At 43.9% G+C, this 26,525-nt stretch overlaps 1 protein-coding gene across 1 annotated transcript in view; it reads left to right on the forward strand.

The window, feature by feature from the left end:
- The window catches only part of LOC132432423 (FGGY carbohydrate kinase domain-containing protein-like), a 107,243-nt gene extending 98,847 nt beyond the window's left edge, over positions 1-8,396 (forward strand). The window contains exon 6 of the mRNA XM_060022822.1: positions 8,234-8,396. Coding sequence (XP_059878805.1) covers positions 8,234-8,381 — 148 coding nt within the window. The 3' untranslated portion in view covers positions 8,382-8,396. The remainder of the gene's footprint in view (positions 1-8,233) is intronic.
- Positions 8,397-26,525: the final 18,129 nt, after the last annotated feature.

The raw sequence follows: 26,525 nt of genomic DNA on the forward strand, positions 1-26,525 counted from the left end.
CTTTTGAGTTCTTATTTTATTCTATTGGTTATAATCCATTATTATCATTATTTTATTGCCCAAATAGTCATCGACTTAACCATTGGGAAGCCCTTCATTTTGGCTTCTGTGTCCTTTAGACTTGTCCTCATCTTTGGTTGAGCACGCGTTTACTTTCGGGCACTGTAGGCTGTCACTTAGTACTTTCCTTGCCCAGCCCTGGAATCAGCGATTCTCCAAGGAGCTCTTAAGAGAAGTCGACTCTTGCTGTGCTGCTTCCTTTCCTCCCAGTCGCTCCTTCATCCACTATAATATGATTTCTACTCTCCCCAGTGCACTGATGCTGCTGTTGTTACAGGCAGTGGGTATTCTTGGTTCTTATGTTACTGTGTATCAGGCACCTCTTAGGCCCATATCAGGTCCTCCCAGGAGGATGGTAAAGAAAAGTTGCATTGTTTCTTGTTTCAGCTGCCGATGCAGCACCCAGGTGTGCGTGGGCTCTGAAAGACATCCCACAGGTATAAACTGACAGTGCCTCACCTGTCCATCCGGAACCATGGGGCTTCCCTGTTGATGCCACCTCTGAATCTCCCTCTGTACCCACACGTACACAACCTGGATGTGTAGGGGAACTGATGCTCTGTCTCTCCCCATCGTGGATATTCTGAGACAGTTTATATGGCTTGGGGGATTGGAGTGTGGAGGTTGGGGGATAGTACTATGGGATGGAGAATCAGCCTCTTTTAGAGGGGCTAGCTTGCTAATGCAAATTCATCTTGCCTCTCCTCCTTATGTGTTTCACTCCCTTTGTTTACCCTTCCCTCCTGCTCCCTGAGATTGCACTTCCTGTTGTAGTGTCGGTACTTAAACCTCTTGCTCAGGCTCTGCTTTCTGTGTTTAATACTCATTCTCTATAATCCCTTAACTTCCATAATATCATATGTTCATGCATTTATTCCAATTCATTCATTCATTTAAAACTTACTTCTTGAGACCTTCTCTGTGTGAGGCATTATAAACAGGTAGATAAAGACCTTGGTCACATGCAGCCTATTATAGTGGAGAGACAGAAATAACCAAGTAACCAAATACAAATAATTCACCTCAATGACAAGTGCTTGGAAGAAAATGCAACAGGGAGATGGTAGAAGGGTGGTCAAACAAGGAATGGCTTGGAGAAGGTTAGTGAGTATTCTCTAAGAAGGTGACCTTGAGCTGAGAGGGACTAAGGAGAAAAAGTGAGCTCCAGAAAGAGGAGGAAAGGCAAGGACTCCCAAGCCGGGATGTACACTTGACCTATTTGAAGAGCACAGCAAGGAGGCCAGTGTGACACAGTGAGCAAGGAGCTAGTTGTTGGAGTTCTGGCCAACAGAGGTGGAAAAGGACCACTCCTTGTAGGACCTTATAGGGTGTGCTTCGGAGTTTGGAATTTTTCCAGAAGTACGGGGAGGCCACTGCATAGTTTTGACAAACCAGTGACATGATGTGATTTACATTTTAATGGGCTCTTTCTATGTGCTGTGTGGAGAACGGATTGTTGGGAGATAAGAGTAGAAACAGGCAAGAGGCAATTGCAATAATCCAAGTGAGAAATGACTGCGCTTTCGACCAGTCATAAAGATGATGGAAAGTGTTTAGGTTGAGGATCTAGTTTGAAGTTGGTGCTGAAAAGACTTACTTGTATGGGGGAGGGGAGGTTTCAGGCAAAGACTAGTCAAGGATAAATCCCTGACCCTTCTCTTCCCTTGAACTTGATGATAACACACGTGCTTACACCTTTCTGACACTTCTGTCCGGGTCTCATTCACAGGTTCCTCTTCGAGAGTCTCTTTACGTTAGTTTTCAGAGGCTCCTGACCTTTGTTCTTTGCTCTTTTTATTCTGCCAGGGGTTGTACAGCAGAAGACACAAACTAGCCTTCCTGTAGGATCCCTGGAGGTAGCAGATAAGAGGTGCAGGCTGAGACAACTGCACATACTGACACCATGTGAGTGGGGACAGCCATGGTGAAATGTGTAGCAGGAGCCTGGTCTCAAGGGGGCTTCCTGAAATGATCTCAAGAGAGGGGATGCTGGCCCTGTATTGCAAAGCCTTTTGGTCTTTCAAGGCAAACCAGAAATCCAGATTTAAAAAAAAAAATTTGCAATCTTAGGAGTTTTATACGTTGGCTGAAACTGTTTTTAGAACTCTGTGGGGGCCAAACAAAACAAGTCTGTGTTCCAGATGTGGTCCATGGGCCACTGGTTTGCAACTTCTGCCGAAATATTCTTTCTGGGGTAACTCAGTGTACATGGCTTGGTTTTCTTGATTTAATTTCTAAGCCAGTGACTTCCAAATCTGTATTTCCAGCACTTTTCTTCAAAATATAAGTAGCCACTGGACATAGCTACATAGCTTTTTTTGAAAATTTTTATTGGAGTACAGTTGATTTACAAAGTTGTGTTAGTTTCAGGTGTATAGCAAAGTGAATCAGTTATATATATGTGGAGATATATATATATATATATGGAGATATATATATATATATATATGGAGATATATATATATATAGAGAGAGAGAGAGAGATATATATATCCATTCCTTTTCAGATTCTCTTCCCATATAGGTTATTACAGAATATTGAGTAGAGTTCCCTGTGCTGTACAGAAGGTCCTTGCTAGTTATCTATTATATATATAGTAGTGTGTATTGGACATAACTACATAGCTTTCCGCAGTTGTCTCCTACCAGAAGGTCCCAGGTTCACATTCCCCACCAACCTGCCCCTTTCCTGCCTGCTTCATCCTAATGACTTGCCATCTTTTCTCAGAGGTCCAGGCTGAAACCTGGCTTCAGTCTTGACACCTGCCTTTCTGACCAACATCATATTCAGAAGTCCATCTCCATGTCTTGTTTGTGTTACTTTCTAAATATTTTTCAATGTGCCTTCTTTTCCCTTCTTCTACAACCTTAATTCGGTCATTCAGGTAGCTTTGGAAGCAATATAGCTAAGGCTCCATTATTATACCCATTTTACAGATGATGAAAACTGAGACTTGGAGAAAACTTGTAATTTGTCCAAATCACACAGTAGCAAGTGGCAGAGTAGCAGTTTGAACCCAGGCAATGTTAATTGAAGAATGTGTATTCTTCATCAGTACAATATAATGAATTGCTCATCTATATTATAGGAGATGTAAGTAACAAGTGTGTGATCTTGGTACTCATTCCACAGTGTATATGTATGTCAAATAATCATTTTGTATACTTCAATATATACACAATTATATTTGTCAATTATTCCTCAATAAGTTGGAAAAAAAAAGAACAATTCTGTGGAAAATAAATAAATAAATAAATGGAAAGTGTGTAAGAAGTGGAATTGCCTAGATTTGCTTATAGTAGACCTCTTCTAGTAAGTTGATAAATTTATATATTTTTGGTTACAATATCATCTTGATATAAAATGGTGCTTGATAAGTACTCAGGGGGTATTTGAAAACACATCTTTCCCTTGCAGATTTTTAGCTCCTTGTTTTAGATACATTTTCTTCATGCATGAAATCAACTGAATCACAGAGAAGTTCAGTGCAAATTGTGAAAGTTCAGTGTTCACACTGAAGACGCTTTAATGTCATTTACACATATGATATATAAGGGAGTCCAGGTGTCTGAAAGTAAACAAAATTGACCCCCTGTGACCAGGAGCCTGTTGCCTGCTGTCTCTGAGTCCCGTTTTTGGGTGGGTTCTCTGTAGGTCATCTGCACCTTCTGGCAGCCTTCTCCCAGCTGTCCCCAACAGACAGGCCTGGCCTGGGCTGGCTCTGGAAGGCGATTCTGCCTGCCTCCCCTTTCCTTGGCATTTTCTAGAGAGTTTTATTTTGTTTTGTTTTAATGGAGAGCTGCTGGCAACTGCATTATGACCATGTGGCAATACCCAGTTGGTGGTCAGTTCTCTGCTTACTTTAGAGGGTAGATTTTATTTTGGACAAATTTTAGTCACCCACAAGAGAGCAAGCTTGTTCCTTGGTACTCTGATGCTCTGAGTTCAGACACAACCAAAAGCCTTTGCAAGAAACCCTCGGGGATTTTTCCACCAAAACAATGTAACTGTGGTGACTGAGAGCTTGAACTTTGGATTCAGACATTCCTGGGTTTGAGCCCCACCTCCTTTCTCTGAGTCTATTTTTTAGTCTGTAAAATGGGAATAATAATACTGCATAGGATCCTTATGTCCACTGAATTAGATAATGTCTGTGAAACCCTTAGTCAAGTACTGGCCTATAATAAGCACTCAGTAAATGTCACTTATTACTATTATTATTGTACTAATTGAGTAATTATTATATTAGCTCAGGTAACAGTTCTTCAGTCAGCTCCTATAATGTATTCCCCTAGCATAGCTGTCCCGTTGAAGGAACGGCTTAATTATTGTTAAGCCGTGCTTGGTTAGCATTTCTTCCTGCCCAATTTTGAATGCATGAATGAATTAAACAAACACTTTTTGAGTATTTTCTAGGTGCCAAGAACTGCACTAAATCCTGCATGATTAAGAATGACATGCTGTGAAATTTCGCCCCTTTTTACTCCCTGTTTTAAACCAGAACTGCATTATTGTGTTTCCTCAAATGTGCCATCTCTCTCCTACCTCCACACCACTGCGAAGATTGTTCCCATGGCCTGGAGAGCTCTCTCTCTCTCTCTCTCAGTTATCAAGCTGGCAGATTTCACCCTTTGTTCAGATCTTATCTGAAGCCAACTTGACTCCCCCAGGGAGATTTAAGTGCTTTTTCTGTTGTCCGTGTGCCGTGCTTTGAGTACATTATTCCTTTGTAATATGAGTGTGTGTGTTATAATTGTTTGCCTGTGTCTCTTCTCACTGGACTAGGAACACTTTGAGGGCAGGGACCGTGTCTTTCTACTTTTGCCTTCTTAACAAAGTGCTTACAGGCACGTAATTCTATTTATTGGTGAGTGGGATGGATGAATGGGCGAGTAGATGGAAGAAAGAAGAAAAATGATATGTGAATTAAAACAAATGAATAAATAAATGAAAGAACCGATGAAAGACACAGGGACCTGACCTTAAGATATTGCCATGCTTATAGAGGAAACAGGAATGTAAACACTCTCAGGGTGCAGTGGTAAATGCTTAGAGGTCCTTAGAGTATAAATAGCAAGTGGTAGTCAACAGGTTCTGCCTGTAGACGTGTCTTGTTTCAGCTACTCCGTGTTTGTTTATTTATTTAAAAAAGTAATTCAGGTACTGAATATAAAAATCCAGACCTCCGGCTTCTCAGATTTGGCAACACTGGGCCATTCATTCTTTGTATGGAACAGTGTCCTAGAGCTGAGGGAGCTGAGAGGCAGGGGCTGCCTTTAAGTGTAGGTGAGCGCTCTGCGGTCCCCTCAGCTTTACTCATTTATGTTAACATCCTGACCTTGAATGCACTTGGGTTTGCAGCCCCTACTGTAGAGGGAGATTGGGAATTTCTCTAGGTGGGAAGTGAGAAAAAGGACAGTTTTAGTGTGGATGGAAGGAAGGAGTGGCCGTGAGTAGAAATGCCTGGAGATGTGAAAACTCTGTGGGATATTGGCATAATTCCCATCCACCTGAAGCACACAGCTGGTAGGGTACTAAAGGGATGGCTAAGGCCAGAGAAGCCTGCGGGGGCCTAGTCAAGGGTCTTTTTTGTATTTTTTGCTAAGGAGTTTGGCTTTCAACCTAGGGTAAATGGGAGGAATGACATGGTTGTCCCTTGTAAGGTGGATAAATTCCAAAGGGTGAAGAGTAGATGGAGGTGGACCTGATAGGAGGCTATTCTCTAATTCCGTGGTTCTCAGTCTGGGTGATTTTGCTTCTCAGGGGACACTTGGCAAAGTCTGGAGACATAACGAGCGGGTATGGTGTTGGCATCTTGGGAGTAGAGGCTAGAGGTGCCACTAAACATCCTACACTAACAAGACATCCTCCACAACAGAGAATTATCCATCCCCAGATGTCAGCAGTGACAAGATCGAGAAGCCCTGCTCTGTCCAGCTGAGACATCAAGAGGTCATGAGCTCCTTAGTGACAGAGTGAAAGGGATACAGTCAGTGTATCTGGGACGTAAAGTCAGTGGGCCTAAGCGACTGATTATTTGATTGCGTTTGTTTGAGGAGAGAAAAGGAGGATGAACAAGTAGAGAGAAAAAGCTGAGCAGGATTTATTTAGCAAATAAAGAAGAAGCCAGCCTTGAAAGGTAACTGAAAGTGCTATGTTATCAATGCCATCGTTCATGCCTATTGATTAAACAGCAGAAACAAGCACTTCTCTTTTTTCATCTTTAAGAACAAACTGATATTTGTAATTTTATTGGGATCTAGCAAACTTAGCCTATTTGGGGAAAAAATATAGAAAGGTTTCCATTTATAGTCTGGTGCAATTTTTGCAAAAGATTTATACTTTAGAGTTTTGAGATAAAGTCATGAGGCCAAGGTCAGTTTAAGTGTGGTCCCAGGTCACTTTCCTGATGTTTTTCTCCCTCTAGAAATTCGTTGATCCTTTAGTACAGCGGTCCCCAGCCTTACTGGCACCAGCAACTGCTTTTGTGGAAGACAGTTATTCCACGGACCGGAGGGTGGGGGATGGTTTCGGGACGATTCAAGCACATTAAGTTTATTGTGCACCTTATTTCTATTATTATTGCATTGTAATATATAATGAAATAATTATACAGCTCACCATAATGCTGGCAGGAGGCAGAGCTCAGGCGGCAATGTGAGCGATGGGGAGCGGCTGTAAATACAGATGAAGCTTTGCTCACTCGCCCGCCGCTCCCCTCCTGCTGTGCGGCCTGGTTCCTAACAGGCCATGGACCGATAGTGATCTGTGGCCCAGGGGTTGGGGACCCCGGCTTTAGTTTGTATCCCTTACAGAAATTCATCGGAAAATGGGAAATTATGAAGGTAACTCTATCAAAGCGTGTTTGAATTTTTCTTCTAACATGACTATTTTGACACTTGTTTTTACTAGTTAAGGGAAAATGGAACTTGGAATTGACAGCTCTTAACCTTCCTTATGCTAAAATTGATCTCTTCCGTTGGTGCAGGAGATTCAGCTTTTGAAGGGCCAGGAAGAGGACGGGGTTGGGGGGAAGGAAAGGTTGATTAATAGTGACCTGGCATACCACTCAGTCTTGGACAAAAGCTTTTTTAAAGTCCCAGATCTTCACCTCAAATAGTGCTTCATCCAGGCTCCGCTTACCTGGAAACATCTTATGTCCATTCAGGGTATATAGATCAGGCAGGATTATGAGGAATGAGGTGGTGAGTACACTTAACCTCCATCTTCACATAATCATAGCTGTTCTTTGTTTTCCCTCTTTGGAAACTGCCATTATGAGAAGAGTGAGAAGGTGGGAGAAGGTTCCACTGGTATTCATCCAGTCCCCACTGGAACATGTGTGTCCATACTGTTTTGTCAGTGTATCGGCCAGAGTCCCTGCAAGAAGCAGGTGGCACACTCCAGTGGGGTAGTTTGAGAAGAGTGGGCAAGTGTAGGGTAACCACAAGGGATAGTGTGCAAGACCCCTGGGCTACCAGAAGTGGAGCTGGTGCCAAGGGCAAGGGGCGGCTGTGTTACCAGGTCCTGGAGAGCTTGTGCACGGAGAGGCCCAGCAGTGTGATCTTTGGTAGGGAGCCACAGCCAGGCCACACTTCCCTCTTGCCTGCTGATACCCCTCCGTGTCCCCTGCATTGGCCAAACCCAGGCCAGAGGGCAGAGAGCCTTTTGGTGTGATCCACACCGTCAGCATCCTGGGTCAGAAAGCAGGGTGGAGAAGGAGAAGGAGAAGGAGAGTGAATCTGGAGAGGCAGATGGAAGATGTCTAGGACATGGGGGCATTCCTTCTGATTGCTTGCTTCTTGTGGTCAGATATTTGTGGAAGAGTCGGGTGGTGATGGAGGCTGTGCTTTGGAGTCAGAGAGTCTGGCCCAGAATTATATCTGCTCCACCTGCTAACTGAGCGAGTCTCAGCTCTTCAGAGTTCCCCAAGCCCGTGTTTCCTCATCATATAATGGGAGTGAGATTAATGCTACACCAAAAGGTTTGGGAGAGCCTCAAAAGAGAAAATATTTCAGTGCTGTTGACTGGGACTTGGAAAAGGCTGGAAGAAGCTATAGTAAAATGTGAGCAGTGTATCTTGGTGAAGTTGTTTTTCTATGTAAAACAGATACAACTGTGTTTTGAGCTTATTGTTGCTTTCTTTGTTCATTGTATTTTTCTGTATTTCAGATTCCCTACTGTCAGGAAAAGAAAGACATCCATAAGGGCTATTAATAAATATGTTGGTACTGCCCTTCAGATTATGATTGTTGGCTGGTATTGTGCTCTCTGCCTTGCTGAGGTGTGTGAATTAGCAGCCACAGCAGAGCTGGCTTGACTGTGGACAGACCGTTGTATGTCATTTCTTGTGATGTGGCCATAGGCTCAGTTCTAGTGTTCCATCCCCAGGAAGCCTCTGCTGGGCACCCCCCACCCCCACCCCAGTGCTTCTCCTCTGAGCACCTATAGCCCAAGGCTATTCCCAGCACTTAGCACATTGAGTTGCAATTACTTCCTGTACTAGACTGGGACCTCCTTTAGGTCCATGCTATGTTTTATTCATCTCCATATCACCAGCCTTGTCTCTTATTTGTAAATGCTGCCTCCATTCCTGTTGCTCAGGTTCCCCCACCTCTCTACAGGGAGTCCTCAGCCTCACATACCATAGCTTCTACAATGGAGAACAGCAAATTCCAAAATCCCGGGAAGAATTTTGATTATTTTCATATGGGTCAGGTCCACCCCCTTTATTGAATCAACTATACCCATGGGAGTGGTATGTTATAAAGGTCTCAGCTTTAGTCAAGGATCTAGTCCCAGGGGAATCTGTTGTGGCCAGTGGGGTGGGGTCTATACAATCATGTCAGCTCTTATTTAAATCCATTGGTCGCAGTGGAGGAGGATGAATCAGTTAGGAATGCATTCAGCTTCATGACAATACCAAGAAGCTTTTATTTAGATCAGTGGGTTGCAGTGGGGAAGAAACATGGATCAGGAATATATCTGCAAGAGTGCAAACATTGTTTTCTGGAGGGTGAAAGAATCTTAGATATTACAGTGGTTTGTGGCTTTCTAAAGCTCGTCCCTACCTAACAATGTAAACAGATATACAGGTATTAAAATTTCATGGGGGCAGGGATAAGGAAAGGAATGTCTAAAAAGTCTCTTTAGTGGGGTTGATGGAGAAAAAAAGGTTGAGAAACACTGAGTTATAATGACAATAATAATACCTAACACTTACGGAGTAGTTAACAAGTGCTAGGAACTTTTTTGGGTGCCTTATTGTATATTATTAACTCGTTTAACAATGTACCCATTTTACAGTGGTTTAAACAAGTAGACTTGATTTCCTACTCCTGCACTCCTAAATAAAAGTCCAAAGGGGGTTTGACCATGTCAAAGCCAGTGTGTCTTTAGCTCTGTAGACTTTTCCTTCATGCTAATTACCTCATGGTTGCAAGATAATTGCTGTAGCTCTAGACGTTACATCTACCTTTAATGCTAGAAGAATGGGGAAGAAATGGAGAAAGCTGTATCTCCTTTTTTCTTTTTCTTCTTCCTCTTCTTCTTCTTCTTCTTCTTTTTTTTTAATGAGAAGTGTAAGAACTTTTACACTCCCACTGGACTTCTGCTTAGGTATCATTGGGTGTAATTAGGTTGCATGGCCACTTGTAACTACAAGGGAGACAGGGAAAGGGAGAATAAGATTGTCATGGTTCACTTAGGTCTACATAATCTAATCTGATAGCCAGCTATGACTATTTAAAAATTTTTTTTACTGAAATATAATTCATATTCCATAGTATTTATCATATTAAATGTACATTTTGGTGGTTTCTAATATATTCACAAGATCATGCAGCCATCACTACTATCGAATTCTAGAAGATTTTCATCATCCCCAAAAGAAATCCAATATCCATTAGTAGTCACTCCTCATTACCCCTACCCCCAGCCCCTGGCAACACTAATCTACTTTCTGTCCGTATGGGTTTGTCTGTTCTGGACGTTTCATATAAATGGAATTATACAGTCTGTGGCACTTGGTGTCTGGGGTCTTTCAGTTAGCGTAAGTTTTTCAAGGTTCAGTTAAGTTGTAACATGTATCAGTACTTTTTAAAAATCAGTTCCTTTTTATGACTTGTTAATAGTCAACTACTTGGATATACCACATTTGTTTACCCATTCATTTGTTGATGGACATTTAGGTTGTTTCTGCTTTTTAGTTGTTATTATAAATACTGCTGTGAACATTCATATACAGGTTTTTGTGTGAACGTATTTTCAGTTCTCTTGGGCATATTCCTAGGAGTGCAATTACTGGATTATATGGTAACTGTGTGTTTAACCCTTTGAAGAAATACCAGACTGTCTCCAAAGCAGCTGCAGCATTTTATAGATCCTGATGGAAATGAATCAGTTTCTCCACATTCTCACCAACACTTGTTGTTTTCCATTTGTTGATTCTACCCATCCTAGCAGATGTGAAGTGGTATCTCATTGTGGTTTTGATTTGCATTTACATAACAACTACTGATGTTGAGCATCTTTTCATGTGCTTGCTAGCTATTTGTGTACCTTCTTTGGAGAAATGTCTATTCTGATCTCTTGCTCTTTGTTTCCAAATGGGTTGTCTTTTTAATTGTTGAGTTATAGCGGCTGTTTTAATTTAAATCAGTTAAAATGAAATAAAATAAAAATTCAGTTTCTCAGTCTCACTGACCACATTTCAGGTGCTCAGTCACCACGTGTGGAAAGTGGCTGCATTATTGTACAGTGCATGCGTAGAGCACCTCCATCACTGCAGTGTAATGGACAGCACCGGCTTAGACCATCAAGACTGGTCAGTTGGAGGTGGGGACATGGCCACTGTACACAAGATCAGAATTTTCTTATGCTAAGGGAAATGGCTTAAACATTAGAACATTCTTCAGAAGGAGGAAGATGTCCTGGTCCTCAGAGATAGGGATATACATATTTAGTATAAATCTCCTGAAGATGAATAGAATTTTTCCAAGGGAGGAGCTGGGGCAGGGGGTGAGTGGGAGGCCAGAATTCTAGACCAGGGATTGGTAACCTTTTTCTGTAAAGAGCTAGATATTAAATATTCTTGCCTTTGCTTCTACATGGTATCTGTCACAACTATTCAGCTTTTTCGTGAAAAAGCATTCGGAGACAATGTGTAAGTGAATGGGCATGACTGTGTTCTAATCAAATTTGGTTTACAAAAACAGGTTGTGGGCTGGATCTGGCCCAAAGGCCATGGTTTGTGAGTAACATTATGTAGAAAGGTATGGAAGTTTATAGAGGCCTACCATGCTGCAATAAAGGGAATGGTAAGATATTTGGCTTTAGAAAATAGGCTTTAGGGATAGTGGTATATAGAGAAGGCTAGGAAGAGAGACAACCAGACTGTAGGTATCCTCAGTGCATGTCAAAGTTGTTTTGTTTTGTTCTGGCATTTTTGTTTGTTTTTTAAAATATTTTTAGTGACAAGAAACCATCAGAGGTTTTTAAGTTGGAAATTATACAGTTATGTTGGCTTTTTAGACAATCCTCTGGCACCATTGTGAAAAGCAGATTGGAGCAAGGGAAGCTAGAGGCAGAGAAGACCAATTAAGAAGCTGTTGAAGAGCCTGAACAAAAGTAGTAGTATAAACCAAGTCATTCTGTTAATGAGTATACATACGTGTCTCCCTAATCATGTCAGGCTGTTTACAGAATACCCATGACAGTGACACAGGTTAAGCTTTTGTGTCTTGGGTACAAATAAAGATCTGCTAAATATCATGCTAATTGCATCTGTACAGATATTGACAACCAAGCAGATAACTTGTCCCCACTAACTTCTTCACTGTGGGCTGGGCAAGAAGCAATGTTGATTTAAATGAGGTGTGAGAGTGGGACTTGGACATGCTCTTTTCATGTCCCAGGAGAGTCACCTGGAAAGCCAGAGAATTGGTGCTGAATATTACTCTGAGAACATTGGTGGCCTTTGGAAAGCTGTGAGACGGGAGTCGACTGGGGAGGCTTATTGTGGCCTTGGAAGAGTTATTTCTAAATGGGGAAGTGAGCTCCTTCGCCATGGCTCAGTTCTGAAAGGCCCTTGGAGGGGAAAAGGAAGCCTTGCTGCACTCCTCATTTATGAAGTTGGGTCCAGAGTTGAGCACAATATGGAGGTTTGCCTGGGAGTGTCTGCCATCAGCAAAGATGAATAATCCACGTGGACTTCAAAAATAGCAAATGCAAATTATGTGTCCATGGATTTTTTTTTTTTCAACATAGTAATCCTTCCCTGTGAGTACACAACATATTTTCAAAGCCAATTTTGCAGATTGAGGGAGGAGAACTCTACAATAAATGTTGCTAAGCTGTTGCTAGGTTGGTTTTCCTACTTGTAAGCATATTAGTACAGAATCCTCTGAAGTTTAATTTGGAATGGGATAATGTGTAGTGATTTCTGAGAGTCTTTATTATGTGACCATACTCATCAAGAAAGCATCTTGGCTTGTTCACTAGTTATATCATCACTGATTCCTAAAATTATGAAATATAAATTAAAATATAAGAAACAGCTTTGGGCTCTTCACAAAGCAGAATTATACCTCACCCTAGGAATGAAAATGAAGGAATACCGTCCATGCACAGCTATTTTTCTCTCTGGGTGTCCTGACTTCAGATACTGTGAGCATCAGAAAAATGTCTCCTGAACCTGATTTTGAGTGGCCAGACCTACGTCCAGTGGGAATTATGAGTAGTTCCAAGGGTGGAGTGGACAGAGGTGATGACATGAAAAGAGACTGCCCCTTTGACCAGGCCTGGTTCATGAAGTCATCTTTCCGAGAGTGGGTGGTGGGTGGGTGTGTACCTGTGCAGGCCCCTGTGGAAGCAGAGGTCTGCTGCCTCTCCAGTAACACTCGAAGGGCAGAGGCTGTGGCTCGCCCTGAATGTCAGTCTTTGATGTTCTACGGAGGTCTGATGAGAGGAGTGAGGGGACCTCATCCATTCTCTGAGTCCAACACCCTTGAACAGAAGGGACAGACTGAGTCCAGGGCATACAGTGTTCACTGAGTTTGTCAAATTATTTTTCAATCTTGTAGGGTTTGGGACTTCCCCAAGTGTATTTTGCCAAGTGTTTGTATACTGGTGTCTATTAAGAGCAGTGCACTCTGTACATGTCTGATTCGTCTACCCTGGAATTTTCAAAATACTGTAGTTTGGAGATATCTGATGTCCAGAAAAGGTCTTCTGAATTTTTAAATGTCCTTTTTGCTCTTTAATGAGACCAACAGAAATGGATGACTCCAGTGATCACAAAGAGGCCCAAATTTGCTCCCAACTTCCTGGCCACCAAGGAGCTTTGGGCATGAGTATTTTCTGGGGTACTTGTGCCAACAGTGCTATTCTAGGGCATGTTTCTGATTGTTTTACATACACCTGCTCAACAAAGCTGTTTTTGAGGGATTTGTCCAGCAGTCATTAACTTTTTCTTTTCTTTCTTTCTTTTTTTTTTTTTTTAATGAAGCTTCTCAAGTCTTTTCTTAGAACAGGGAAATCTCTTTGTGACAAAGAATAAATAAACGCTAGCTAGTTAGATGAACCAATTCCTTCAACAACAACAAAAAAAAAGTGCAGAGAGGGGAAAAAGAGAGAGGGAGGAGAAACTATAATGAAAAAGACTTAGGAAACATATGGACCACTCCTGATATATGGTTCTTATTTGAACCTTCACTCAAAAAACAACTGTTAAAAGAAGAAAGTAAAGTAGTAGGAGAAGTAGGAACACAGAATGGACATCTGGTGATATTAAGGGATTATTTTAAATTATGATACTATTGCAATTACTTTTAAAAAGATATCTCACATTTTATAGATGCATGCTTAAATATTTGCAGAAAAATAATACAAGGTCTGGAATCCTCTTAAAACGAACTGGAGTGAGGTACTGATGAAACAGGATGGCCATGAGTTGAAATTACCTGAAGCTGGGTGATAGGTACATGAGAGTTCACTAACTATGCTTTCTAATTTTGAACATGTTTATAATTTAACATACTAAAAAGTTTTAAAAACTTAACAGTTTGGAATCTCTGAAAGTCTTGGGTTCCTAAGGGAACTTCTTTTGGTTGCCTTTGCTTCTATTCCCACCTCCCTAAACCCCAATGGAGGGATATTTTCCCCTTTAGTTGTGGCTGTTTCCCTCTGTCTTTTTCTCCCTCCCTCCCTTCTTCCCTCCCTCCCTATTTCCTGTCTGCCTGTCTTTCTGTCTCCTCCCTTCCTGTCTGTCTTTTCTGTTTTCCTGTCTATCTTCTTTTCTTGCTTTTCTTTCCTTTCCTGACCTTCACTGGGGCTGGGACAAGAAGACACATGTTTCGTATCAAGTTGCAAATATACTTGGGACATATTATCATGGCAATACAGAGGCCAGGCACTTTCTGGAGACTCAGATGAAAGAGGCAGGCTGCCAGTGCCTGCCTGACCTCTAAGTGGTCTTACTGGGCTGAGGACAAAACTTGACTAGGCCACCCTCCCCCCACATCAGTCACTGTAACTGGTTTGTAAAACTGTTTGCCATGATGAGAAGGATTGGGGTCAAAGTTAACTTCTTATCATTAGTGTGGATTTTCAAAGGAGACGTTGGGACCCCAGTCTTACATTGTCACTGTCTGTGACTTGGAAGGAGTTCCTGGCTTTGAGGTTTTGCTATGAGATTGGTCTGATTTGGTCCGTGTCTGAGCAGACAGAGAGATTAGATTATTGACCCCCAAACTAGCCTCAGAAAGTAAGTCATGATGGCAAGAATCACCTGCAGAGATTTTTAATTCTTTAAAAAAACCTTTTAGTAAAGATAGTTGGGCAACCTGCTGGGAATTCTGATACAGTAGATCTGAGTGGAAACAGAAGCTCAAATCTGTAATTTTGTTAGCTTCCCATGATTCTTATGATCATTCGGTTGGGGATCTTCTAGATTCAGGGTTTTTTTTTTTTTTTTTTTTTGATAGATTGGAGGGATTCCAGCTGCTCAAGGAGCTGATTGAGATTGTATTTTCATATAGTTCTGCTTTATTACAACGGATGTGGCAAGTTTTCCATTGGTGTTATTGTTTTTAATTGTTTTCATTTAAGATGACCTGTTTCTGAGCAAGGCTTTGCATCTAGTAGTTATTACCATAAGCATAAGGTAAATAAATGGTGAATACAGAAAGGAAAGTCAGGAAAAAGAAAGATAACTAACACTTATCGAGTGCCTGGTATTGTAGTCGAGTTGACTCATCATTTATGTTTTCTCCTTTAATTTTTGCCAGAGCCCTGGAGAGCAGTTATTACTACTCGGTTTTGCATTTGATGAGATTAAAGTTCAGAGAAGTTCAGTATTTTACCTGAAGTCACACAGTGAACCCATGACTGAAGGAGTATTTGAACCCAGATTTGTTTGTCTTTTGTGCCACGCAGCCTTTCTGAACTCTGCCGCCCATTTCCCAGTCCTTTCTTGGCCCCAGAGGATTGTGTAACAGGAGGGGAAATCTGTTTAGAGGTCAGGAAACCCTACCAATGGGGCAGGCTGCCAGAGCTTCCTTTGCTGGGCTGTACCAGAGTGTTTGTTTTTCTTGGTCCAGCACTGGGTAAAGGTCCCACTGATAGCTTTGTCACTGCTCAGAACACCAGGTGTCATCACTGGGAACTGTTTGGCAAAGGAACATGACAGCTGAGGGACAGAAGCCTCTTCTAGGTGGTTTGCCCATATCTGAATTTGTGTGTGTGTGTGTGGTACCTTGTCACAGGCCTGAGATGTGGGAGTTTTGTGAGCACCATCCAGCATCTTGGCTTTCTCTGACAGTGTGAAGGTCAGAATGTCAGATGGAAAGAAAAAATTCCCCCAGTGGATTCCAGGCACTCCCTGTCACTCAGCTAGTGTACTGCACACTGGTCTTCTTTCCTGTGGCCTGTTTTCCAGGTCACTTTCCTCAGAGGAGATCCTCCTAAAAATGTAGGTCTGATTATGCTCCTCACTTGTGAAATCCCTTCAGTGACTCCCCATTGCTTGAGCCCCTCAGCATAGCAATGAAGACCCTTCCTGGGCTGGCTCTGTCCCTCCAACTGCATTTCCTACTCCTCCCTGCATCAGGAACAGCCCGAGTCCTTGCACTTATAGCTGTGCAGCCTATTCTAGACACAGAGGGGAAAAGAACCCCAAGAAAATGGATAGAATTGAGTTCTAACTTGCATGGTGCCTGGCAGTATTTGACTTTTCCTTGTGATTGTGGCCTGTCTCTCCCACTGTACTGGAAGCTCCCTGAGGGCAGGGCCTTTAACTTGTCTCCTGTTGTATCATCACACGGGGAACAATGCCCAGTACATAGGAGGTGCTCACAGGATGGAACAGATGAATGGTAGTCACTATGCAGTGCTGTTCAAGGTCAAAGGAAGGCTGGCTTATTGGCTGGAGTGTTCAGGGAGGGCTTCACAATACACCCGTTGTGAAGGAGTTCGGCTTTGAGGAATCAGCAGAACTGGTTGTGGCTTTAGTCTTAAGAGAATCAGAATTTTTTGTAGGGCTCTTGATGTATCAGAAGGAAGATGGGTTTTAGAACCAAAGAGATCTAGGTTCAGATTTGGACTCTTTCACTTACCCGTTTTGTGACCTTAAGATCTCTGAGTTTCAGTTTCTTCACCCATAAAATGAGATTGATATTACTTTCTTTATTCTGAGGAATTAAAGTGTTATCATATATAAAGCATGCAGCATAACGTCGAGCATGTATTAGGCTCTCAATCAGTGGTACAGATACAGTGTGACTAAATGTCTGGGAAACGGGGATTATTTAGAGGAAGTAGTTAAATTTGATAAAAATGGCACAATTGTTAAACTGGCACAGAAGAATCAGAGTTAGATTTCACAATTTTGTGGCTATTTTCATGTTCTTTGGAGATTTCGCTCACATTGCTATTCATTTTTTTTAACTTTGAAGAATTGGGGGAGGGGTGTGTGCCTCCAGCCTACCCACCTGATGCATGGATTGCCTCTGCCCTAGCACGAGGGACCTGTTTGAAGGGAAGGCTCTTCTGGCGGGGGGGATCATGATGAGAAGAAGAGGGGGATGGGAATCAGCTGTTTTTCTGAGGTGGAAAAGTTGGAGCTACTCTTCCCATAAGAAACAACATACACCTGACTTTCCTTCTGCTGTGTGTGTGCACGCGTGCGCGCACGCATGTACACTTCTCTATAGACCTTGGTGTGAGAGTTTTCACTGAGGTCATGATCCTGGCCTCTACCTAATTCTTCCCCTCGTCTTATGCCATCCCTCCTTTCCTCACTTTGTTCACACACATCTGCTTCTCTTGGGCTCCTAGAAGATGCCAAGTTCTTTTCTGCCTCGGGTTCTTTGAGTCTGCCAGTCCCTTTGACTGAAATTCTTCTCCTCTGGCTCTTTTCATTTTTCAGAAGATCAGCAGGGCCCTTCTCCTGCAGTAGTATTGGAGCAAAATAATGGAATTGGTTTTTCAGCGTTTATTTTACGTCATACCAAGGAATAATATTTTAAGAGTGTTTGCAATTGTTAATCTTTTTTAAACAGTGACATTTAATATATTTCAAATACAAAAATGTAGGCACATGGTAGGAAGCCTTCCTCTGGGCTCTACTGCTGGTCCTACTCTTGGTGTCAGTTCCCGCTCCCCTGGGCTCCCTGTAAAGCTGCTGTCTCTTCAGGGAGGACGATTACCATCACGCTCCGCACCCTCACCCTCACCCTCACCCTCACCCTCACCCTCACCCTCACCCTCACCCTCACCCTACTTGAGCCTTCAGAACCACAGCCTCCGGGCAGTTCTTGTGCCTTCGTCTGTTGCAGGTGGTTTTGTCCCTGTCCCTACGAATCCGGTAGGTGGCCCTGCTGGGGACCCAATTCCTCCCCCTCCCCAGTGGGAGATGGGTGGGGGCAGAGGGGTTACCAGAGCGGAGTGGCAAAGAGGGGCCAGGAGTGCTTGTCATTAGGGTATCCAGGAGGGGAAGGAGGGAACAGTTGGACGGGAAGAGTCAAGAAGGACAAAGTTGCTGATGAACGTCTGAAATCACAGTATCATACCAACAAAAATAGCAGTAATTCAGGACTCAAGAAAACAGCACAATATGCTTTAATACCAAAACGTGGTGGTGTATTCACAATTCTCACCTTAGAAGTTATCTCCTCAGGGAGACCCCCTCAACAGGGACTCTTCGACCTTCCACATTGAAGTCCCCATCGCACTTACTACTCTCTGGAAATACATTGTTTCCCCTTTTGTATTGTTTAGTCATCTAAATATATTGTTTGGTCATTGAAATCCCCCAAATGTAATCTAAGCTCCATGAAGGCAGGACCCCTGCCTGCTTGCTCCCCAGTGCCTAGACCTGTGTCTAGAACGTACATAGTCAGTTCCAATCAATATGTGTTGAATGAGTGGACGGGAACAGTTTTGGCAATCCAGGTTGCTTTGGGTGAGCTGAACATTGAGGAAAGGGGCGTAGTTGCCTACAGTTCTCTAAGCAAGGTCAGGCAATGCTGATACAGGCTTGGTTATTATCATTACAATTATTATTTTGTTTCAAAAACTTTGAGGATGCCAGGCATGTTGTGGAATTGAGGGAAGTAAAAATCTTGCAACAGATGGTACCACCTGCAAAAGAGAATAAGTCTAATTTTCTACCCCACCCTCCGTTCCCTATCACAGTTATGAATAAACACACACCAAATTGTTTTTAATGCTCCCTTTGGAGGGAGGGCACGTTTAGTATTCTGAGTCAGGCTAGGAGAGTCTGTAGCCACAGGACAGCTGGGAACTCAGGTCCACGGAGGGCGCCCGGGATGGAGGTGAGGAGAAGGCGCCTCCTTGTCTGGTGACAGCAGCTGGGGCCTTCTCTGCTTCCCTCCCCACAAAAATCCAGTTGGAACCAGCGCATGCTGGGATCCTGCCTGCCAGACAGAAACAGATGGCCTCAGGCCGCCGCCGATCTGGTGGCACCAACTGCATAGCTGCTGCTTTACTCACGGTCAAGGGAGACGGAGATGGAGATGGTGGAGGTGAGGGCCGGTCACCTTGCATTCCCTCAGCAGCTGAAGTGACTCACTTTGCCGTGGCTGAAGTTACAGGTCAGGTTCTGTGGGCTGTAAGAATTCTGTCTGCTCACGCCAATGAGAAGCAGACTTGGCTAGGAATATTTGTAAACCTGTATATCTTCAATCAAAGTGTTTGAAAAAGATACTTTATTTTTTCCCCTTCATCCTTCACCTGCCACAGAAAGGGCTTGTTGGAGTTAGCTTAGCAGTCATTTGTTAAGTGCACTGCCCCCCCGCCCCGCCCTGCCCATGCAGCTTTGAGGAGGACAGCAAAGGGGGGGTCAAAGAAGCTTCCCTCAAGCAGCCGCATAGCACAGGGAGATCAGCTCGGTGCTTTGTGACCACCTAGAGGGGTGGGATAGGGAGGGTGGGAGGGAGGGAGACGCAAGAGGGAAGAGATATGGGAACATATGTATATGTATAACTGATTTACTTTGTTATAAAGCAGAAACTAACACACCATTGTAAAGCAATTTTACTCCAATAAAGATGTTAAAAAAAAAAAAAAAAAGAAGCTTCTCTCACATCCCTGAGGATGTATGAGCAACTCGGAAAGGCAGAGCGGGAGATGTAAGTAACATTGCATGAGGAGTTAGATGGTTTACTTTCTGGGGCCAGGATCATCACCCACTAGAGGCGGGACCCTTGGCAGGTCCCTTAACCGCCATGGCCTCCTGCTGTCTCATCTCCCATACGGGAAGGTAGGACTGGACTGGGAACATCGGATAGATTAGCTCTCATGCCTGTTCTTATCGATTGGAAATTGCTATCTGGAGCAGTGTGTGGGATGACTGGTAAGTCAGTCTCAGCTAAGCGACAAAGAAATATCCACTCTTGATGTTCTCCAAGTGTATGGACCCAGGGATAGTGGCTCACAGGCCAGATATTACCTGACTTGATGGTAATTTCTGCCCCTGTTATTTTATGATTCCATGTGTCCTGCAGGGATCATGTAACATTTTCCAGTTTTAATCATTGCCTGAGACTTTATTAATGAAGGTGAGGAACATACACACAATCTGACTTTTATTGAGAGTTTGAGATTCTGTCATTTGACCCTCCTCTTTTTTTTTTTTTTTTTTTCTGGTACGCGGGCCTCTCACTGCCGTGGCCCCTCCCGTTGCAGAGCACAGGCTCCGGACGCGCAGGCTCAGCGGCCATAACTCACGGGCCCAGCCGCTCCACGGCATGTGGGATCTTCCCGGACCGGGACACGAACCCGTGTCCCCTGCATCGGCAGGCGGACTCTCAGCCACTGCGCCACCAGGGAAGCCCCTTGACCCTCCTCTTTTTGGAGAGAGAAACTATTAAAGTCATTAAAATGACTTATCCAAAGTCATTCAGCTAATAAGTGATAGAACTGGAATTCAAACTCAGATCTGCCTGCCTTCAGAACCCAAGTGCTCAACCACCACCCTGCACCACTCCCCAGTTGGAGATTGTCATTAAATGTCCATGGGAATTGCACTCGATGTTAAGGACACAGAGATCAGAAGGGTGCTCGAGAGATTTGTTAACTGCTATCTGCCCATCTCTTTTGAGCTTACAAAGCACTTTCGAAATATTGTGAACATATACTGAGTGCTAAAGACCCATACAGAATTTTTTTTTACCTGGATTATTTCATTTAAACTTTCAAAGCTATTACTGCTTTTTTTCAGGGGAGATAACTGAGGCTCAGAGAGTTAGGCAACTTGCCCCCGTGGCTGGGACTAGAGCTGAGGACTGCGCACCTCTGGAGTCTCTGATGGCACCTGTTAGTGCTGGCGAGTACCGAGTGGACCACTTGGCAACATTAGAGGTGCTTTTGAGTGTGAAAGGTGGGGTGAGTATCCCCCTCGCTTAGGTCTCTTCTGTCCTCTAGAACTTGGGGAAAATATTGCCCTTACTTCCCAGTGTGAGCAGGGAAGGTTCCCGGCTGCTCTTCCTGGGCCCTGTCCCCTGGCTGGGGCCGAGGGAGCTCCTCTGGTCCAGTGCTCAGCCAGCGTGTGAGTGGCTGGTCACCACGTGACTGACCTCATGCAGCGGGAAACTTTCTTCCCCTTCGTGAGAACTGAAAACATTAGGGCTTTCCTGGTGGCGCAGTGGTTGAGAGTCCGCCTGCCGATGCAGGGGACACGGGTTCGTGCCCCGGTCCGGAAAGATCCCACATGCCGCGGAGCAGCTGGGCCCGTGAGCCATGGCCGCTGAGCCTGCGCGTCCGCAACGGGAGAGGCCACAACAATGAGAGGGCCGCGTACCGCAAAAAAACAAAACAAAAACAAAAACAAAAACTGAAAACATTAGACCATCAGATGTATGACTGCACTGAATGCAAGAGATTAAAAAGAGGTGACCTGCCAAATAGGTGACCTGGAGTAGACCTTTAGAAAAGTGAATCTCCTGCTGGCCCTGCTAAATTTAATTTCAGTAATTCTGTTTTTGTTTTTTCAAAAACTATCTTAGAAACTTAAAGGTTAAAGAATAATAAATACACATACCTAAGTATATATAGAGAGATTTAAAATGTGTGTGAAAATAGGGCTCTTCCGAGGGTAAGTGGAATAGTACTTTTCTACTTCAGTAGTCTCTCCTCTTGATTTTTTTGCTTGGGGAACTTTCTGTCTTTCCAGTCAACTCAGTTCATTTGGTGCTGTTGCTTTCCTTTTATGAAAACGATTAATTCTGGGGATTCAATCAAAATAGACTTGAAAATACAACCCTCAAATTGCAAATACCAGGGAATCTGGAATTTGCCTTTTCTGGGCTGAAGTTGTTTGTGGGTAGGTTTGCTGCCTCGCCTCTGCCTCTACCCAACAAGAAGAAGTCTCACTCTTTTCCAGGCCCCCCCTCCCAGTTCGTTTCCAGCAGACATGCATAGGCACCCATGCACACCCACGTGTGCCTGCATGCTCACACACGTTTTTGACTTTGTGCTAATAGGTAAAAAAGGCCAGCATCAGCAAGGCTGGGCCGCAGGCCTGTCTGGTTTAAATCTAAGCTGCCTGGGAGATCTGGGGTAATAAGTGAGTGACAACAGGTGCAGATTTTGTTACACCCTCCTGAGCTCAGCCCATAGTTCTTTCTTTGATTCTTTTCACCCAACACCCTTGCCTTAGTTGCGTCCGATAAATTTTATAGCTGTTTGATCCTGTTTCAGAGCGAAAGGGAGATTTTTCTCTCCACTTGGCTAAAGGGTGCCTAAGTCAAAACCCCACTTCCTGCCCCCTCCTCACTTCTTAAGAAGTAGTGGTAAGGAACAACCGCCAGCCAGAAGCTGCTGCTGGGTCCGGTGTCTGCAGTCATGCACGTGAAGAGCTAATTTTCGGGTCCTGTTTTAGAAGAGCCAAGAATTAACTTGCAGAGAATTAACCATTTGGGGAGAAAATAATTACTGGGCTTCTTCTGCCCTGTGATAACTGGAGCCACCGGTGGATCCTTCCTAGTGGTGTCAACACCCACTTCTATTTAAAACAAAGTATTGCTCTAGGGGCCTTGAAAGTACTATCTGGATGTGCTCTGTGGCACATTTTTGTGTGAGCCACACTGAATGTTGGCGTTACAAGGGGATTTGTTTCATATCTTTTTGGTGCTAAGTCCCAGGGCAGTGAGACATTTTCTTTTTTTAATTTTTATTTTATATTGGAGTATAGTTGATTTAACAATGTTGTGTTAGTTTCAGGTGTACATCAAAGTGATTCAGATATACATGTATCTATTCTTTTTCAAATTCTCTTCCCAATTAGGTTGTTACATAATATTGGGCCGAGTTCCCTGTACTATATAGTAGGACCTTGTTGATTATCCATTTTAAGTATAGCAGTGTGTACATATCAGTCCCAAACGTGTATGGCTTCTGCAGGTGTCAGATGTGTTCATGGGCCCTGCATGCAAACTTGTGGTGGGGCCCCATCAGGGTTCCTTCAGAAACAGGCTGTGGTCTGAGAAGAGCATTGTTTCTGATACGGTCCAGTGTCCTCTAGAAATTTTGAACCTTGCCCAGCTGCTCTGTTCCCCAGTGTGTGGATTTTTTTTTAAATATACTAGCCCACAATACGTTTGGAAAGGAGATGGTGGACTTTTCCATTGGTTATTGGAGGGGACCTGAATACAGCAGGTCAGATGCCTCAGTCTGATCAGAGTACAACAAAATGTCACGTGGTCTCATGATGTAAATACCCACTGTCCGCTGCCAACTTCACAATCTGGATGTCTGTCCTGCATTCTCTCCTGATCTCCAGACTGCACAACGAGCTCATCATTAGGTATCTCTACTTGCTGGCTCACAGGCACCTCAGGCTCCACTCCTTTTCCCTGAAATAATTTTGCTTTTCTTTCAGTGTTTCCTGTCATAGGGAAGGTGCTATCAGTATTACCCAAACCAAAACGCTTGATATCATACCTCCCATATCCATCACTGTTCACTAAATGAGGGGCAGACACTATTATATTGCCCCTTAACTACCTCTGGGATCCGTTATCCTCCTGACTGGGCTCCTTGGCTCCTGCCGTCCTTCCTGCCTTTCCCCCAACTTCTATCCCACCTCACCTTCTCACTCCTCACCTCCCTCCCCGAAACCAGTGGTCCGTCCACCTCTAGTCTTATCTTTGAACGTGGATCCATTACTTCTCCATTTGAAACCCTTCGGCAGCATCCCATGCCTGAAGTTTTCAAGTCTTACCTCCCTAGTGCGGAGTTCAGGCCTGCTGTGATCTAGCTATTCCCTGATGTTCCCAGCTCACCCTCTGCCACTCTCCTGGTGGGAGGGATCAAAAAACCTGGATCCCTTCATTCTCTTTCAGCTCTTTGTATTTTTGCACATGCTATTTCCTCTGCTAGCAATGCGCTTTCCTTAACTGGCTTAATCAACTTCTGTACTTTTGTGTTATTAGGTTATAGTCCTATTTGTGGCTTATATAAGATGGCATCTTTCTTTCTTACGTGGTAGTCTAGAGATGGATGCTTTCCGTGAGATCCTCCAGGACCCCAGGTGGCTTTGAACCATCCTTATGTGATGCTCTTGTACGCATGATCCGAGGTGGCTTTCAGCCTCGGTCTCCTTCCAGGCAGCAGGATGAAAGATGGATGAAGAAGAAACATACGTTTCCCTTTAGGGGCACATTCTAGAAGCTGTACATATCTCTCCTTCCCAATCTTTCCTGCCTCCTGGCTGTCTGGTACTCTACTTCCGTGGTAGTAGAAGTAGTAGCAGCAGCAGCGACAGTGATGGTGGTGGTGGTAGCAATAGACCTCTAGCAGAAGTCGTAATAATAGTAGCAGGGGCAATAATAGTAGTAGGAGTAGAAACAGTATCATTTCCCATTCAGAGTTTCAGAAGAAATTGAAGGGTTAAGTGGCCTTGGTCACAAAGTCACACAGCTAATGCATAGACAGCCACGTCAGCATTCGAACCCAGAGCCCTCTTACTCCAGAGCCCACCACCAGCTTTCAGTCCAATCCCACTGAGTGACAGTTGTTTCTTTACATGATTATCTCTCCCGCTAGAATCTGAACTCCTTGAGAAAAAGGACTTTTCAAGTCCTTTTGTCTTTTGTAGAGCTTTGTCTTTGTAGAGCTTAGCATAAGGCTTGGCATATAGTCAGTAATCAGAAAGCACTTTAGACATATAAGTCAGGTTTCTTAACCTTGGCACTCTTGACGTCTTGGGCCAGATGATTTTCTGTTGCAGGGCTGTCCTGTGGGGTGTTGTAGGATGTTTAGCACCATCCTTGGCATCTACACACTAAACGCCAGTCGTACATCTCTCTACCTCCCTGTCAGGGAGACCAAAAACGTCCCCAGGCGTTGCCAGCTGTCCCCTGGGAGGCCAAATTCCCCTGGCTAAGAACCACTGATTTAAATCAAGTGATGGCCAAGGAGCCTTGAATACTGCTCACATCCAGAAAGGACGTCTTCAGGATTGGTAAGGCTGCTGCGTCTCTCAAAGATGATGATGTGTTTTCCAGGCCTCTGTGTGTCTGGTGTACAGAGAGGAGGCTTGCTACACTCAGAGGGTGTCTGCGGAGGCGGCTGCAGTGATCTCCCTGAGTATGCCAAGCCTTCTTGGGAAATACCAGAGAGGGTCCCTCTGGAGGCAGATCTCCCTGGGCCCTGCAGATCTGCTGTCTGGCCTGGCACCATGTGGCAAAATCTCATCGCCTTACCCAAAAATATGCTTTTGTAACTCTCCTGGCAATACAGGGGCCGTGTTCTGTTTCCTGATTTCTCTTTTCTATTTCCAGATGTGTCACTGGTGACATGTGGAGCCCATGGAGAACTCTGTTGCAACCCAAGTCTCTTATTCTCTGCCAGCCCCGTTGTCATAATTTTCCCGCCGTCTAAGCCAGTCTAAGTTATGTTACCATGTGGTGGTCAATGTCTGGGTATCGTTGTCACCTATAGTATTCTCGGGCCTGTAGCATGTTGCAAGGAGAAAGCTTTATAGGTTTTTCTACAAAGGGAGTTAGCCCTTCTGTGCTTGCATCGCCTTTATTGATGACAAGGGACAGGAATTCTAAATCTGCCATTTATTTGTTGTGTCATTTTGGACAGTATACTTAGCTTCGTTGATACTTTATTTGTTTACAAAATAGAGTAACCTATTTGTCCAAGCTACCCCTACAGAGTTATTATAAGAGCAGAATAAGATAATCTGTGCAAAAGGCTTAGACTCCCCAGTGTTATATACTATTAGTGCACTTTTTGCACCCAAGAAGACTGCAGCATCCTCGTTCTTCGGTGCTGGTTGTAAGTTCAGTTAAGGTAGACTCTATCTCTGCCTTTTTCTCCCAGTTCCTAGGACCTAGAAAGTATTCAGTAAATACGTGATGAATGACTGTACGAAGAAGAGTTGGAAAGTCAGACCCTGTGGTCCATTGCTCCACTGGGGGCTGGAGACAGGGGTAGAGAGTTGAGTTATTGCGTGGTTTACATGTCACTTACATTTGTGAAAGACGTTGCAAGCAATCACATTTTTAAGAGTTCACAGAGTATTTACTAGAGGTCACAAACTTGAGTGCCTGCAGAGGCGGTACACACGTAAGACACTGGCAGGCATGAGGTAAGACAGGTGAGGAGGGACCCAGGAAGCTGGGGAGAGCACCCCCAGCCTGAAGACATTCACAGTTCATGTACTTTGAAGTCTCTGCATCAGCCAAACAAAATATGTCTTTGGGCCCATTTAGGTCTTCCGGCAGCCATTTGTGACTCCTAATTTACAGTGTACCTAGGATAAACCCTGGCGCAGGTGCTGGGCAGATAAAGATGAGGCGCTCAGAGTCCAGTAGCAGAGGTGGACAGAAAATGAACAGTGAAAGAATGAGAGTAGCTAAAGTGTATTGAGAGCTCCGCCAAGCTCTGTTCTGTGTCCTTTACAAATGACAACAGCCCAGTGTGAGGTAGGGGC

Source organism: Delphinus delphis, chromosome 1 (genome assembly GCF_949987515.2).
Source record: "Delphinus delphis chromosome 1, mDelDel1.2, whole genome shotgun sequence".
NCBI lineage: Eukaryota > Metazoa > Chordata > Mammalia > Artiodactyla > Delphinidae > Delphinus > Delphinus delphis.